The 17,869-nt window shown below is 35.3% G+C and overlaps 1 protein-coding gene across 1 annotated transcript in view; it reads right to left on the bottom strand.

Moving 5' to 3' along the window:
* Positions 1-661: 661 nt before the first annotated feature.
* CLIC4 (chloride intracellular channel 4) overlaps positions 662-17,869 on the bottom strand; it is a 71,321-nt gene continuing 54,113 nt past the window's right edge. The window contains exons 4-6 of the mRNA XM_055331695.1: positions 17,678-17,784; positions 5,810-5,991; positions 662-5,054 (exon numbers count right to left, since the gene is read on the bottom strand). Coding sequence (XP_055187670.1) covers positions 4,890-5,054; positions 5,810-5,991; positions 17,678-17,784 — 454 coding nt within the window. The 3' untranslated portion in view covers positions 662-4,889. The remainder of the gene's footprint in view (positions 5,055-5,809; positions 5,992-17,677; positions 17,785-17,869) is intronic.

The following is a 17,869-nucleotide window of genomic DNA, read 5'->3' as shown; positions in this document are numbered from 1 at the left end:
TTCTCGGGTTTCCAGTGAGCCTTGTAACTAAGAGCCTTGTGATTTTCTTTTCCTCAGCAGAGCTCTTCTGCATGGCCCAAACCAATCCTCAGTTTCAGGCCCAGAATCCAAAAATGCCCTCAGGGAAGAAAATGGCCAAACCATCAGTTCACCTCAGAAAGCCTTCCTTCTTTGAAATTCCAATTTGTTTAGTCCTTATTGCTTTTTGTTCTCATTTTAAAATGTTATTTTGGTGTTTTTTGTTAATTCCAGTATGAATGTTGTGTTGGTGTGACCTACTATAGCCTACCTATCAATTACTGTAAGCTTTTAAGTCTTTGTATCTTGTCAGGCAAACTTCCTAGGTTTCCCACCCCTCTCCAGATATTTATGGGCTATGGAGGGGCATAATTCTTCCATTATGAATTTTTAAAAACCCATTTGTCTAGTTCACACACACACACACACTCGAGTTTTTGTTGGAAAACCTACTGAATTTATAAATTACTTGAGGTAGAACTGAAACTCTTAAGACTCTTAAGCTCCCTATTCATGAACATGGTATACCTATCAATTGAGCAAATTTCTATTAGGTCCTTTGATAATATTTTGCACTTCATAAAGGAATTGCATTTTTATTAGATTTGATCTAGGATTAATAAATTTATAATTAAAAGATTAGTTGATCTTTTAAAGCATTTTATTTTTTAGATTAGGTAATATATGTAACAAACTTCTCAAAGCTCAAAAAAGTATACAATTTCCCATTTTCCTCAGTCACCCAGGTTTTGTCCAGAAACGTCATCCAATGTTACTAGTTTATTAATTTTAATATGGTTAATATTAGTATATGGTAATTATATTTTTCAATATTATATCTATTAATATGGCTGAATTTTTTTTTTAAATTTTTATTTATTTATGATAGTCACACAGAGAGAGAGCGAGAGGCAGAGACACAGGCAGAGGGAGAAGCAGGCTCCATGCACCGGGAGCCCGATGTGGGATCCAATCCCGGGTCTCCAGGATCGCGCCCTGGGCCAAAGGCAGGCGCCAAACCGCTGCGCCACCCAGGGATCCCAATATGGCTGAATTTTTTATAATAGTTTTTTTTTATTTCCTTTATGTGTATGCATCATCTACAAAGAGCAGCCATTTGGTCACTTCTTTTCCATTCCCTATTCTTTCTACAGATTTTCCTGCATTGGCTAGGATGCTTCTAGTATAAAGTAGCTGTAAAAAATAGCTAAATAATAGCTGTAATAGAAGCCAATCCTGTCTTATTCCTGGCTTTAATGGGGGGGGGGGAGGTCTTCTGTTTCATATTTATATATGAAGTTTGCTGTAGGTTCTTGGCAGATAGCTTTATTAGGTTAAAAAATGTTTTGCCTCTGGCACTACTTTGCTAAGAATGAGAATCATGAAAGTTTTTATTAAATTATTTTATGCACTTACTGAGATAATCATATCATTTTTCCCCTTTAATCTATTAAATGTGTTGAATCACCCACTCATGGAAAAAAGTAGTCTCAAGTAAAACACTTTTACCCAGGCTGTTATTTATTTTCATGAGAGGGGAAAAAAGAACCTTTTATGATAGTGAAAATATACTTTATTTTTTTAATACAATAGCTGCCAGCAATATACTGGTTCTAGAGAGAGAAAAGAAAATACAAGCATTCTATAATAAGCTTTCATTTGCCTTTTCAAGTAATTCTAAAGAAAATATTCCAATTCTGTTCAACATTAGGACTTAGGGAGTTGAAATTTTTTCCATGATAAAAATATAATTTTGATAGCCCCAATCTTGATCATTTATAAAGGATGGAATTTTAAAAGTCCATATATTTTGTATATCAATAATGAATGCTTCCCTCTCTGAATCAAATACTGATTATAACCAGTGTAAGAAAATGGTTAATCAAAAAACTTGATGAAATGTGTATCAAAATGTTCATGAAAAAATACATTGCTATTTCTTCTCATTTTTTACCTTGTAGATATTTTGTAAATGGATATTTTAAATGTACAGAAATAAAAGCTATCTACATAATTCTGGAGAGATTCAAAACTCAACAGATGTTAAAAATGTCTAAATTCTAGAGTGGATCAACTTAGTGTAAGAATAAAAGGTCAGAAATCTCTTAATTGTACACAAATTGCTCAAGAGTTTAAAGATAAATTGTGTAAGCCAAGTTATAAAGAAATCAAATCTTACACGATTTTCACCACAAAAGTCAATGATCCTAATAAAAGACAGCAAAAGGGTATAGAAAATCTGCATCTAAATTTTTTTTAAAGGAAGTTATATCAACTGAAATAGTAAAGAGCTTTCCAACTGTTCAACACAAAAATTTCTCAGAATTCCTTGGAAATTAGTGAGTTTCCATTCAGACTCTAATCTTGTTGAAGTGGAACAGAAGGGTTCTTTAAGTAAAGGGGGAAATGATTTAGTAGTTGTAGAATATCAGATGATCTGCGTTATATCAGTTCATACACTACATGAATTCCCACGAAAACTTTCATGCCCTAAAATCTCCCAAGATTTTAAGCTATGATCTTTCCACAAGTATAAGATGGGGGAAAAAATCATGTTCTGGGATCATTCTTTTTACTACCTTTTGTCCATTTGCCAATCTCAACTTCACTTAACTTCCCTGATAAAGTAGTTGTCTTTCTACATCAAAATCATAATAGACAGACCTCTCTTCCTTGGACATCCAGAGAGATAGCCAAGTACAGTCATGAGATAAATTTTTAAAAAGACAAAAGAATAAATATCCAAAGTGAAAATACTTCACAATTGAATTTCAGAATGTGGTTTCCATCCCTCTATTTTGAGGAATGTATCTCTGTCCTCATTAGCCCCTCTATTGTGCTCCACTTAGTCCACTACTCACTTGAAAGAACAGATCTCCTTTCTCTTGAATCTTGTTCATACTTTGAGCCATGAGGAGAGGTTCAGTATCACCTGAATGCCAAGTTACTACTACTCTGAAAGGAGGTGAGAAGTGGTGATGGCTGCCTGTGTCCAGGCGCACACATGACATTTTCACCCACTGAAATTCTACAGCTACTGCTATAGAATTTCTCAGTGATAATCTAAGTGCTTTTCTTGGAACCAGATTAAATCATTATCCAATATTTAATTACAAAAAGGTAAGTGCCCGAACTTTTGATCAGCAATAAAGAGTTCTAAGGCAAGGCAAAGAAGCCTCCCTGAGCCAAATGGATACAATGTGGAGCTTATCTTTCTATACCAAGCTAATTACTGATTAAAAAATGTAGTATATGCTTATAAAAATTAGGCCGCTTCCATAATGCCAGTGATGAATAAATGTTAACACACCAAAGGGGGGAAAATATTGCCATTTTACAGCAATAATATACTTAAATTTCCAAAAACAGCATATGAGAAATAGCACTCCTTAAACAAGTTACATATAAAAAATTACCAAAAATGCATTACAGTCACAACCAGAGTCTTTGGAGCAGGACTTAGAAAGTACATTTTTTTAAAAAAAAATGAATAAATACATAGCAAACTTTGTTTTATTTTTACCAAGTTCATCCTGCCTTGTTAGAGCACAAATCATTCCTGGTTTAGGACTTCAATTAAAAAAAAAAAAATACAGAGTGCTGTTCCTCAATGTGGCTTTAGAAAAATTTAAGCAAAGGAAGTACAATGATGGAGATTAGGCAAAACTGCAGTAAATACTTACTCACCATAAGAACTATAATTTAGTCCAAAAGGAGTGAATCATCCTCTACCCAAAGTTTAACAGTCAACAGGGGTAGAATGGGAAAGCTGTAATGTGTTTTATCTTTTTAATATAGAATGGATAATGCCTTCTTTACATTATCCATAATTTATTAAATAGGCTTCAGAAACAAAATTCTGCTTGACATTTTGACAAACCCACCCTACATTCCTTAGGTTAATTTTTGTGTTAATTTTTACATTACTAGTCATTGTACTGCTATAGCTAAATCAACTAAATGTCAGTTCATGTAGTGTTACTCAAAAGATCTACAGACAGCAGGGTTTATGCTGACCTAAAAAGCTTTTTAAAATAAAAGAGGAAAGCAATTAAAGTTTCAAATGAATGGCACTGGGCAAAATACATACAAAAAAAAACAACAACACATTTAGAGAGTAGCAGGTGCCCACTGGTTTTTCTCATATAGATAAAATACTTGAGGAAGATCTGGAGAATATCATCCCTTTCTCTAAACTTGTAGCTTCTACATAGTGTCAGATGTTATAACTGGTATGAAGGATAAATGCTTTTAGGCAAAAGTACAAAATCCATGTACAAAGTAAAACAGCAAAATCTGTAGTGACTTTCTGTAGAAGGCTCTCTTCATTGGTGGTAACATACCCAGGACAGACTGAATAGAAACACAGTATTCTGATACAGTAGCAATCCTTTCATATACTCTTAGTAAATATTATACAATTCCCAAAATACATAAATATTCCTTGTACCATGCATTGTGCACTAGTTTGGGGCTGACTGATGAGGTCGTGGGTACTATTTTAACAATTAAACACTGCACCCCAGAAGTTCTGCCTGCCATCTGTACACAGTGAACAGACATGATGGTGAGGGCTCCAGAGGGATGCCAATCTGCCTCTCAAGTGAAGAGTGCGGCGGAGTGTCTCCAAATCAGAGGAGAAGAGGGTATGGGGCAGGGGAGGGAGACAGGGTAAAGAATTTTAACATAATACTGCTTAGGAGTGTATATTTAAAGATAGCTACTATACCTTGTCTATCCTTTACCCTAATCTTGAATAACTGCACGTTCATGCAAAATAAAATTTCTACTTTATAGGAACAGGAGCAGTCTGTTAGGAAAAGCATATTTTTAGGGGAAGATGCAAAGACATCATTCTCGTAAGTGATATTTTACTTGGTAAGTCTTTTGGCTACATCACTATACGCTATTTCAACCTCCTTATCACTGGGACAGGTATTGGTAAACTCATCCCTACTATAAGCATTAGTTAAGTATCTCCAGATGCCAGTCATTCCTTTTGGAATATCAAAGTTGCGGTATTTTTTGGCCACCACCTGAAATACAAAGAGATCAAAAGTTAACATTTATTTTCCATGACTTGTAAACCAGACTTATCTCTGATTTTAGGGCATACTAATTCTGTGAATCTCTGAGAACGGCTTCTATTTGAAAGGAAGTTACCTTCATTCTAACTAGTGTTTTAAATAATGACAAGGACTGCGAAGTACATCAGAACTTCAGTAACGTGACAGGGATTGCAAAAGCCTGCCCTGGTGACCCAGAGAGACAGCCATGTGTCATCCCCAGGTAAATACTTTAAAGCACACACACGGTTTTAGATCTCTGTTTTCCTTGGTCTTGAGCTTTACCTCACAACTAGTGTTTACTAGTATTCTATTTAGCACAGTGTCTTACACAATAAATGCTCAGTAAATATTTTCTTTGCCTTGTATAGAAATAACCAGGTGATCACAGAACAGAATTTGACAATGTAAGTGAGCACAGCAAACTCCAATTCAAAGTTACTGCTACACTTTTGAATTTTTAGACAGCCACAGGAAAAAAAATTCTTCCCCATATGCCTCAATTTTAAGACATACTTTTCCATTTAATTAATAACTCTAGGGGAAAAAAAATAACTCTAGGGAATTCCAACTGTTACCTAAATAGCATTAAGTTATACCATTCAGGGTTGCTAGCCATGTATCAGGAGATCAAAAAAAAATTTATACACAAAGAAAAATGCTATCGTAGTAAACCGAGAATACCCAGTCTAATGGCAATGTGACACCACATCTTACAGACCTACCTTGACAATATGCAGTTTGGGAAGCAGGTTGCAATCAGCTAATGTCATTTCATTGCCATCCAGAAATTTACGTGTAGAAAACTTAATGTCCTCCATGCTATTCTCATCAATTTCATCAGGGAGGGGAGAATTCAGATATTCATCCAGTTTCTGTAGGGTTTTCAAGAGACCCCTCTCCAATGCTGAAAGAAAGAGGATACTGTAAGAAGGAAAACCGCCCAAGCCCTAAAGTAGAAGCATTACTCTTTCAGTCAATAACTATTTTATCAAATGCTTACTCTGACATGTAGCACTGTGGAACAAGAAAGACAAGGTTCCTGCTCTCCTGGAGCTTATTTACACAGGGTGAGGAGTGAGACAAATGAGTACATTTGTTCAGGTAAATACAGAAATGAGCATGACCATTTCAGAAACTGGAATCTGTAAAAACTCAATAACTAAATGCCCTACTAACGAACACACTATGCCCCAACACAGTTGATGTTTAAACTAGAAACATGAGTAAGAAAAGGCAAACCTATTAATTCAAATCCAGGGAAGAAAATCTTGCCAAGACAAAGATTCTTGCCCTGAATTTTAATTGTTTCCCCAGGAATACTTGGATTTATCACCAAGAAACATGTTAAGATACTCCAATACAGACAATCCAAGCAGAAAGCCTGAAGTTTTTAAACTGTCTTATACACAAGAAGCCAAGAATAGCATTATTTTATAATAACATGGAAAACACAGAAGTCAGATTAGAGAATCCAATCTACAAAAGTCAATCAGGAGGCTCTTCAGGCAAATAGATTAAGATGCCATGATTGTTCTAATTCAGACACAAGTAGGACAAAGCTAGCCTGAATACTTGGAATGTCGTTAGAGAGGAATGTGGAATAACAACAGACATACAGGAACAGGGCTTCCATCATCCTTTCTTCTTACCCCTTACTTTCCCGGTCCACCTTCACCCCCCACTCCCAGAATGAACAAGCTCACACTGATGACTACAGTGGTTGGCCAGAAAAGAAAGCTATATTTAGGTGACCATCAATACAGTTATAAGTTTGAATGAATTTGGCTCCACTGGAGAAAAAGACAAAAGTTTTATATGCTACATATTAGATATTTCACCAGCAACATATATATATGCCCTAAACCAAAACCTCTTCTTCCAAAATACTCCCATCCACTCTCCTTCGGTCCCCTCCAACAGTCCAGACAACAGATGGCAGTCTCAGCTAGATAAGGGGCTATAGGCATAAAAAGAAGTAAGTGGACTTTAGAGGTAACTTAGGATATAAAATCCAACAGAACTCGGAAACAAAACAATATGGAAAAAGGATAGATGTTTTCAGCAAAATACAGATGTGAGCTCCTACTACATGCTAACTCTTACTCTAAGCATCGTTAAATTCACTCTTGAACAATGCAGTTTGCATTTACATTTTGGGGAGCGGGAGTAGCACAGAGAAACGGTCAGCAAACGATTCCCAGGGCAATGCTGGTAGCATTTGCTGAAACATTTACTGCCTAAAGAAGCAGGTTCGGGGAATGCAGACACGAGTTCAGTATATGTTGACTCTGAGGTGTCTGTGAGTCATTTGAGTAGTGGCATCCCAATACAGTTGGGCTACAGTGTCTGGAACAGTCTGGGTTAGAGCAGTATGTTTATAAATCCTGAGAACATAAATGAACACTGAAGTCATGTTGCTAGCATGCAAAAATACAACTGATTCTTATAATGGCCTCACATCCAATAACCCTGCTAAGTGATTTTTTTATTCTTATAGTTTATCTGTAGATTCTTTTGGATTTTCTATGTACACAATTCTATTGCTTAAAAATAATGACAAATTTGTTCCTTCCTTTACAATTCTCATATCTTTTATTTCTTTTTCTTGCCTACTGTATCGGCCAAGACCTCCGCTACAATGCTGAACGTAAGTGGTGACACTGAATACCACCTCCTAGTTCCTGGTCTCAAAGGAAACCTTCTGGTAGTTCCCTATTATGTATGGTATTTGCTAGAGCTTTTTCTTGTAGATTCTCTGCCAAATTAAGGCAGTCCTCTGCTATATTTCCTTTGTTAAGACAAAAAAAAAATCATTTTACCATAAGTATCAAATTTTATCAAGTACTTTTTCTGCTTCTACTGAAATGATATTTTTCTCCTTTATTCTATTAATTTATACAGATATTTTAATGTTGAAATAATCTTCTGTTCCTGAGTTAAACCCCATTTGGTTGTGTGTAACACCATTTGTAATCTTGCTGGAGTAGGTATATTTTATTTTAGACTTTTGCATCTAGTTCAGGAGAGACTGGCCTGTAATGGTCTTTCTTTTGATATTCTTGTGTGGTCTGAGCATCAAGGTTGATCTCAAAAAGCTGGGAAGTATCTTCCTCTCTTCTGTTCCCTGGAAGAGTATGTGCAACAGTGATATTACTTCGTCCCCAAATGCTTAGAAGAGTGCATCAGTGGAGCTATTTGGATCTGGAATTTCTTTTATGAAACAGTTTCCAATTACAGATATAAGACTATTCACGTTTTAATGCCTCCTATAGTAATTTTGTTACATATACTTATTGTAAATTTAATTGTTTTCAAATTTATAAACATAAACATTTTCATAATATCCTCTAAAAATCACTTCAATGTAAGATCTGTAGCAATCTCCTGTTATTCCTAATATTGGTTACTGCTGCCTTTCTCACTTTTCTGGATTTTTCTTGTCAAGAATTTATCAATTTTTATTATTTATTAGACTTTTTGAAGGACTTTTAGCTCTGCTGATCCTCTGCTATGTTTCTTACTTCCAGGAAATCTGTACATTAGTATTTCCTTTCTTCCACCTTATTGAGTTTAATTTGCTGATCTTTTTCTATCTAAACCCTCAAGGTGGAGACTTTCCGATTTCCAATCTGTTTTTCTAAATTTCCCTCTAAGCACAGTGTTAGCCATATCTCATAAATTCAGACCTGCTGTCTTTTCATAATTTTATTTTTCTTCAGCACATGGGTTCCTAGAAACATACTGCTAAGTTTTCAAAGATACAGAAATTTTCTAGCTGTGCTTTTGCCACTGATCTCTGGCTTCTTTGTGGTCAGAAAAAAATATTCTTTATGATTACAATTTGTATTTTTTGGAAAAATTTTCAGATTTCCTTTATGGCCCAGCTTTATGGTCAATTTTGACAGTGTTCTACGTGCATCTGAAAACCAGATGTAATATTCTGCAGTTGTCGGGTACAGTGTTCTGTGTACATATCAGTGGGACCGTAGGTGTTCGTTGTGTTGTTCATTCTGCTAGACTCTTGGATTTTTTCCTTCTGGCTAATTCTAACACTTACTAAAGGAGTGAATTCAAATCTCCCACCAAACTGTGGATTAGTTTCTTGCTCTTTTAGCTCTGTCACTTGGGCTTACATATTTTCAGGCTAGGTATTTAGTAACACAAATTTAAATCATCTTATCTTTCAGGTAGATTAACCTTTTAAATCAGTTTGAAATGTATTTCATTATCTCTAGTGGTGCTTCTCTCCTTAAAGTCTCTTTTGCCCAGTATCAGTGCAGCTTTGCCAACTTCTTGGTTAGTATTTACACTACTTCACTTTCACCTTTCCTGGATACGGGTGTATGTTTTACATATATATGTGTATTCACTCTTGTACAGAAGGAACATATTTTTGAGCCAGCTGGCAAATGATGTCTTCGATTTGGAGTACTTAAGTCATTTACATTGAATGTATTTACTACAAACTTTGACTTAAATCTGTCATTATACATTTTGATTTCTACTTATTCTGTGTTCTTCTTTCATGCTTCTTTGGATTAAGTTTTTTTAAATTATTATTCATTTCTCCTTCTATTAGTGTGTTATTAAAAAGTCTTCTACTAGTCTTTGTTCCCCAGACTTATTAAAGTTTACTTATAACTTTCACCCCCTTCCAGGATAACTTCACAGTTATCCTGAGGGCCTCAGGATACTACCACCACTAACTTCTCTCCTGTCCTATAAGCTACTATGGTCATGTATATTAATTTGACATATTTTAAATTCCACAAGGCATTACTGTTTTAAATAGACAGTATCATTTATACTTTATAACATATTTATACTACTTTTTGCTTTCCTTCTTTCTTGCACCTCTTGGTGCTCATCTGAAATCATTTTCCTTCTGCCTAAAGAACTATGTTAAGTATTTTAGTGGGAGTCTACTGAGATAAGTATTCAGTTTCTGTTCATTTAAAAATATCTATCTTGGGATGCCTGGGTGCCTCAGTGGTTGATTACCTGCCTTCGGCTCAGGGCGTGATCCTGGAGTCCTGGGATTGAGTCCTACATCGGGCTCCCTGCATGGAGCCTGCTTCTCTTTCTGCCTATGTCTCTGCCTCTCTCAATGTCTCTTGTGAATAAATAAGTAAAATCTTTAAAAATAAATAAATATGTCTACTTCACCTTTACTTTTTAGAATTCATAAATAATGTCTTTATTACATTCTTATAGCATTTTTCAGCTGAAACGGTGAATATATAGTAGAATTAATTCTCAGAACAGCCATGAGACAGAGGAAGATTAGATAATATCCCATTTTTAAGATACTGAAATGAAGGAGTAGAGAATCTGCCTTATTCTGAACATCAAAGAAAAGAGACCTGACTGATATCTTAGAGAATGTAAAATGTGTTACGATTACTTGGAATTGTAAACCGAATGGTGAATTTTAGAGGTTCACAAAAAAGGTAGTAAGAAAAAGCTGACTGGTTTAGTAAGTATATGAATCCAGAGCAGTAAGTATAAATGTCATATCTTGAGGCAAAAACAAAAAAAATTTGTTTGGATGTGGTTGCTTTTGCTTTTGGAGAGTATTTCATTACTTATAGAATTCTAATTTACTTTCTTTTAAAATAAAGTAAATTAGGTCTTTCTCCGAAGATCCCGTAAGATTGTCTTCTGGACTCTACTGCTTCTGTTGAGAATCAATGCTCACTCTCACTGCTTTTATCTTGAAGAGCCTTCTCTCTGCCACTTGTAAGACTCTATCTGGTTTTCAGCAGGTGCCTATGGTACACACAGGTGTAGTTCTCTTTATATTTGTCCTGCTTGGGTTGTGTAATGTTGGACTCCACGGCTTGTTATCTTTCATCAGTTTTGGAAAATTCTTGGCAATTACTTCTAACTATACCTTTGACTCCATTTCCCTCTCCTTCTGGGACTCCACCTATATATACGGTCAAAGTCTTTTCACTGTGCTCCACAAGGCTTACTCTTTTCTCTGGTATTTTTGGGTTTTTGTGTTGTTGTTGTTGTTGTTTTGGTCTTTTTGGCTCTGTGCTTCCATCTGCTATTTCTTTCTGACCTATCTTCCGGTTCATTAATTCTTCATCACTAATCTGTTCAATTCATATATTGAATTCATAATTTCAGATAAATTTTTAAATTCTAGAACTTCCATCTGGTTTTTCATAATGTCCAGTTCTTATTTAAAATTTTCCACATTGTTCTTTTACCTTTGAATATCTATATTATAGCTAAAGTCAGTGTCTGATAGCTGAATACCTTGTAGTTTTTATTTTAAAAATATGTATTTTAAATACATATTTTAATGTATTTTTACATTAAAACATGGGCTCCTCTTCTTGGGCTCCATACTGGGCATGGAGCCTGCTTAAGATTCTCTCTCTCTTTAAAAAAAAAAAAAAAGTATTAGTTATGCTCAGTCTTCTAATATGAGCACTGTTAGATTTTTAGAGCTGTTAAAATCTTAAACTCAGGGCTGGTTTATATTAAACTAATAGTCTACTAAATCATGAACCTCTTCCTTCTAATTCTTGTTATTAAATCAATGCATTATTCTTGCTTCCCCAACTGCACTATATTTTCTTTGAAGATAAAGTCTGTATCTTTTTCTTCCTCTGTATATCCCCTAAATTTCATAACATTATACCCAAGCACAAATTAGACATCTGATCAACATCTGCCCCAGACTGAGAAAGGTCAATAATTAAATGTAAAAGTTTAGAGGTTCTTAAATGTCTAGAGAAGATTCAAAATGAAATCAGGTAAAAATGTAGACTAGATACTTTTAAAGTCAGATGAATGGAGATATTTATTATATCTTTGTGGGAAGGTGAAAATGAGGTAGGAACTGCATATTGCTATAGAACATAAGCACCATTTTTTAAAAGATTTATTTATTTATTCACGAGAGACAGAGAGAGAGGCAAAGACATAGGCAGAGGGAGAAGCAGTCCTAATGCGGGACTCAATCCCTGAGTTCTGAGATCACAACCTGAGCCAAAGACAGACGCTCAACCGCTGAGCCACTCCGGTGCCCCTAAGAGCCATTTTAAAATGTAAAGAAGAATTGGTAAAATTTTTGCTTACATAAATATCAAAGAAATTGGAAGGTATGTATGTCAAGTGACAGATGACAAGATCAAAGAACTATCTATTTTCTTAATAAAAGGTCACTCTAGCCATAGCCACAATCAACCTAGTTTCTTGGGGAAAAGTATTAAGCGGGAGGACACCGGAACCCAGTAAAATAAACTTGAGGAGTTGAGTTCAATTGCAACTGTGGAATGTCAAGGAATCAATGCATTTAAAAATAAAAGATAAAAAACACAAAAGCAATAAATATAACCCTTCACTGATTACATACAAGTTATTGATCATGCATGTAGTCATGAAATATTAAATTTATAAATTAACAAGAGAATGAATTATGAGAAACAGCTTCTAGGTTAGTAAGGAGTCCAAGGCGTGTTGGAAAACTTTTCATGGTTGTACTTAAATGGGGTTAGGGGTGGTGAGAACGAAAGAACAACAGAATCTCAGGACTGTAAAAGCACCAAATTAAAGATTCAATATACCGCCTATCAAAATCAGTGAATACAGAATAAATACACATTAGACATAAGGATTTTTTCTTTGATCAGATTACAATGAACAGTGTGGCCTCTACAGAAGGTAATACTGCTTGAATTCAAACACTGAAGCAAAGTCTCAAATGGCACTCGAGAGGTATTGGCAAGTCCGGGCAAATTTATGATCTTCGAACTGCTCTAAATTCACCCTTTCCCTGAATTATCTTTCAAATGTATCTAACAGAAAAATAAAATATTCTAAATTTACAAGGTTTGAAGCATAATGTTTATAATCCCAGATGTAACAGACTAAAATTAAGAACCTGGAGAAACATTAGAATTACTATTCTTTCTATAATTTTGGACCTAGTAAGACATCTGCAATGAAGTTGCACTGCTGTACCCCACTAGAATGTAAGTGATTTTTCATTAAGAATCTCAGAATAATTTGCTTCGACGTGGATGGAACTGGAGGGTATTATGGTGAGTGAAATAAATCAATTGGAGAAGGACAAACATTATATGGTCTCATTCATTTGGAGAATATAAAAAATAGTGAAAGGGAATAAAGGGGAAAGGAGAGAAAATGAGTGAAAATATCAGTGAGGGAGACAGAACATGAGAGACACCTAACTCTGGGAAACCAACAAGGGGTGGTGGAAGAGGAGGTGGGCGGGGGTTGGGGTGACTGGGTGATGGGCACTGAGGGGGGCACTTGACGGGATGAGCACTGGGTGATATGCTATATGTTGGCAAATTGAACTCCAATAAAAAATAAATAATTTTAAAAAAGAATCTCAGAATAAAGGGTATATTGTTGCAAAAAAGAATGGAGAATTACTTTGATTCCATTTTTACTTAACAACAGGAGGAAGGCCAACAAAACAAAGAAAAAGAGGTGCTGAGAGGTACTAAAGAGCAACATTCAATAAACATAATGAAGTTTTGAAGACAAACCACGAAGCAATCTGATTAAGATAAAGAAAATGCTAAGAGTAACCACTAGAAGGCAGTAGCAAGCCATGAGAAAATAGCTCCTTGTCTTAGCACTATTCTTTTCTAATATCCCAGCTGTGGTAATGCTGGTATCTCTAAGAAGGTATTTGAAGAGCTCTCCAAAAAAATTAGTACGTAATTGTACTAGAGGCCATCCAATTAGTTTTAAATTAATTTTAAAAATCAAAACACCTTTTTTGCCTGTGAGACTAAAGCAAAATTTTAACACTTAACACACACACACACACACACACACACACACACACATACACACACACACACAAACACACACCCTTGCCGGGGCAGAAATGTGGGGAAATGAATACTTTCACATTGGTGGGAATATAAACTGGCATACACTTTTGAGGAACAAAAACCTTCTGACCTATTTGGAATCTAGCACAAGGACAGTCACTGGCAGTACTGTTTGTCACAATAAAAAAAATTGAGACCGTCCAGATGACTATCAATAGGAAAACAGTTAAATAATAATCCATATTATCGAACATTAAGCAATATTTTTTAAAATAAGGAAGATCTCTATTTTGATATGGAAGGACTTCTACCACATAATATGTGAAAAGGACAATTGCAGAACATAAATATACACATACTCACACACAATATTTGCAGAATTACCTAGAAAAAAGGATCAATACTACTGTCAGGGAAGAGCTCAAATGAGGTTAATTAAGAAGGGACACTGAAATGTTATTAAATTTATTTCTAAACTATTTGAACTTTTTCAGTGACCATACACATACACTACTCAATTACTTATATAATTTAAACGAGTAAATGCAAGACAGAAAGCATTAAATGTAAGATGACCAAATCTGCTGTAGAAAAAGAACATAATTCCCAGTAAAGAAAACAAAAATTAAGAGCCCTTACAAAGAGAAAACCATATTTTAAATTTTTAAAATATATTTCACTGCTAATTTCAACAAAGAGTAATGTTACACAAACAACTTTTAAAGGCCAGTAGAAAACAGGGAGAGGTCAGGAGTATTTAAAAATGATTAAATAGACAATTCGGTTCCATAGCTACAAGGATGAACAACCATCCTCTGGTTCCAAACTTCCACAGACAGAGTAACAAAGAGGGAGGTAAACAGGCAGGGAGGGAATTCTGAACCAAAAGGAACTACTGAGAGCCTATAGATTCCTTGCCTCCACTTAAAAATAAGAATTTGGGGATGCCTGGGTGGCTCAGCGGTTAAGCGTCTGCCTTTGGCCCAGGATGTGATCCTGGAGTCCCTGGATCGAGTCCCTGCATGGAGCTCCCTGCATGGAGCCTGCTTCTCCCTCTGCCTGTGTCTCTGCCTCTCTCTCTCTGTCTCTCATGAGTAAATGAATAAAATCTTTAAAAATAATAATAAGAATTTGGACATTATGAAATATGTCTTAGAAGGTATAATGGCAGATTTCATCACCACTAAATTCATTGAGCTCTTAAAAATACTATAAATAATAACACACTAATAAATTATCTATTAAATACATTTGGGAGCTTAATAATTTATACAGATTAATGAAATCACAGAAGTGAAAAAAAAGTAGATCTGAGACAAGTCATATCCAACCCATTCCCATAAAAAGAATTACCTATTAATTTCTTTTAACACTTCAAAAGATTATACAAACTTACTCCCAATCAACTTGGGCATGTTACCAAAAGAATTCATTCATTCATTCATTCATTCAATCTTTCTTTTTCTCTCTCTACTGTATTTCCCTTTATTTCATTCTTTAAGCCCTATTTATTTTGTCCTATCTAGGCACTGACCCTTCTCTTTCACTGGCCAAATATCACAGCATTTAGGCATCTAATCCCTTATGTCTTAAAATTGTTCAAACATACTGAATTTTGGAAAATATTCAATAGGGTGGTAAAACTAATCAAAACCTTGCCTACTTGGATTTACCATGTAAAATGACAAATCCATCTCTATGTAAAGGGTTTGTAGTTTGGAGGAAGAAGGAGCTGGAACACTAACTTTCAAGGCTTGTTTAAGGTATTTTATTACACTAAACACACAGACAAGACACCTCCAACAAATCTACATACACTCAGCTCCAAAGTAATTTGGAATATTGTTTTCTAAAGTCTCCTGGCAGTGACAGGCCCTATGGGGAAAGTTGCCTGGCAACTGGAATTCTTATTTACCAATAAGTAATTTAATATAAAGCCTTCTAAGCTATACACTGTATGATCCATTATGTTGTTGGTTCTTACCGGTTACATTCTAAGGACAGTAAGCGTAGGTGGCTACTTAAGACAGTAGCAAACTAATAGGAAAAAATAGAATACAAAGTTATACTTAAATGAGTCACTTTCTCCCCTCCCTGTTCACTCCCCTCTATCCCATCCCCAAAGCAACTGTTTGGTTTTGTTTGTGGTTTTTTTTTTTTTAAGCAAACACATTTTATTCCCCTTTCCTCCCCACCAAGTGTCTAAAGAAATTCAACCACCCTCCAGCTTCCAAAAGCTACACAGAGAAATAAAAACATTATGAATTTAATTCAAGGCATCCAGGAACCATGGACAGAAGGTTCTGGTTATAAAAGGATGGCTTCTTGAGAAGAACAGTCACCTGCAGGAAGGAAGGGTACAAAGGAAAGGTACTGTCTGCTGACAGGAGGGGCTCCGAAGTAACTGTTTAGCGTATAAAATGCTTAGACTGAAACAGAAAAAAAGCCAATTACTTAGGAAAGTTGTTTTCCAAACCGAGGCAGCTACTGGAACACACTGATTAACTCTAAGCCAGGCCTGGACACTACAGCTTTTCCCTCTTTCCTTCTGCTGTAGAAAAACCTCTCATGCAGTGAATATTATCCCAGAATCCCTTGAAATTCAATACTAAATTATAAAATGCTGCAATTTTAAAATTTAATAATAAAAAAAATACTAGCCTGAAGAGCTTGGAACTCTGCCAACTGAAATAACATAAGGAAATCAGCAAGTGTTTCCATTTGTTAAAAGATGTTTATTCTTGCTTAACCAGCACTGATAATTTTGTCCCTTTGGTTTTCTTGTTCATTTGCAGCCATAAACTTCTACCCAAAAGAACTGTACCCAAGCCACCAAACTATCTAATACCATGATGGATTAAAGTGTCTTTAGGAGCTGGAGTTTTAGTTACTGTAATTACTTTTAATTAAACACTAATGTTCTCTCTAGAGAGTTTTACCCAGAGAGAATGATGCTTATCATCTCAAAGAGAAGATAAATTACTGAATGGCAGAGTTAAGACAAGATTCATTAAATGGGACCTCTTTCAAAGAGGCTTCTCCCTTCAGCATATATAAGTTTGGTAGCAAAATAATAAGATAGTGTCTGTCCTCTAATAAATAAAAGAAGGAATTTGTATCTGTACTACACTGAACAATTCTCACCATGAAAATAGGATTTAAACTAAAATCCTATTTTAGAATGCAGAGAAATCAGGGAAGACGGGGGAGTATAAATAACTCTCTTAGAGTGACTCTCAAAATTGCTCTTTAAGGATAAGTATCACAAAAATCCACCCAGGCTGATTTTAGGCTATGAGAGATTAGTAAGAACTAACATGAAGTTATTTCAATCTATTTCCAAACCACCACCACATGATCCACTGTTTCTGATGCACCGCTAGCTAATTCTTTGTATAGCTCCCCCTTCATGGTAAGTTCTCAGAAGAACATGAAAAAAAATTAATTCAATAAACACTGTATCATATATCCACTAGATGCTAGGTAGGCACTGTCCCACTAGCCAGAAACAAGAAAACACCAATTTAAGGACTTACCCTGGTTTATCATCAACTCTCTGATCAACTTTGAAAGCCAGGTTTTAATACTTAACGCGAAGGTCTGGACTCCAGAGTATTCATTTATGATCACTGCCATAACAGGATTTTTTGGATTTATATGGGTTGTTTTTTTGTTTTTGGGTTTTTTTTGTTTGTTTGTTTGGTTTGGTTTGGTTTGGTTTGGTTTATCTGCAGTGGTAATCCAATCATTTGGGTTGTTTACCTTCATTAGCCTCTGGCCTTGAATTCTTGATATATGCAGAGAATTTGGCAAAGATGTCCATTCCAGCAGTATTTGATTCTGGGTGTTTTGGTGAAAGCTTCAAGTACCTAGGGGGGGAAAAGTGAAAATGAATTATAGATCCTCCAAAGATACATCAGTTAAGTTCTCTCCATCAACAAACCATTGTGCTAG

This window comes from Nyctereutes procyonoides, unplaced genomic scaffold, assembly GCF_905146905.1.
Source record: "Nyctereutes procyonoides isolate TBG_1078 unplaced genomic scaffold, NYPRO_anot_genome, whole genome shotgun sequence".
NCBI lineage: Eukaryota > Metazoa > Chordata > Mammalia > Carnivora > Canidae > Nyctereutes > Nyctereutes procyonoides.
Note: the sequence above shows the minus strand (reverse complement) of the source record. Positions and strands in the feature narration are given on the sequence as shown.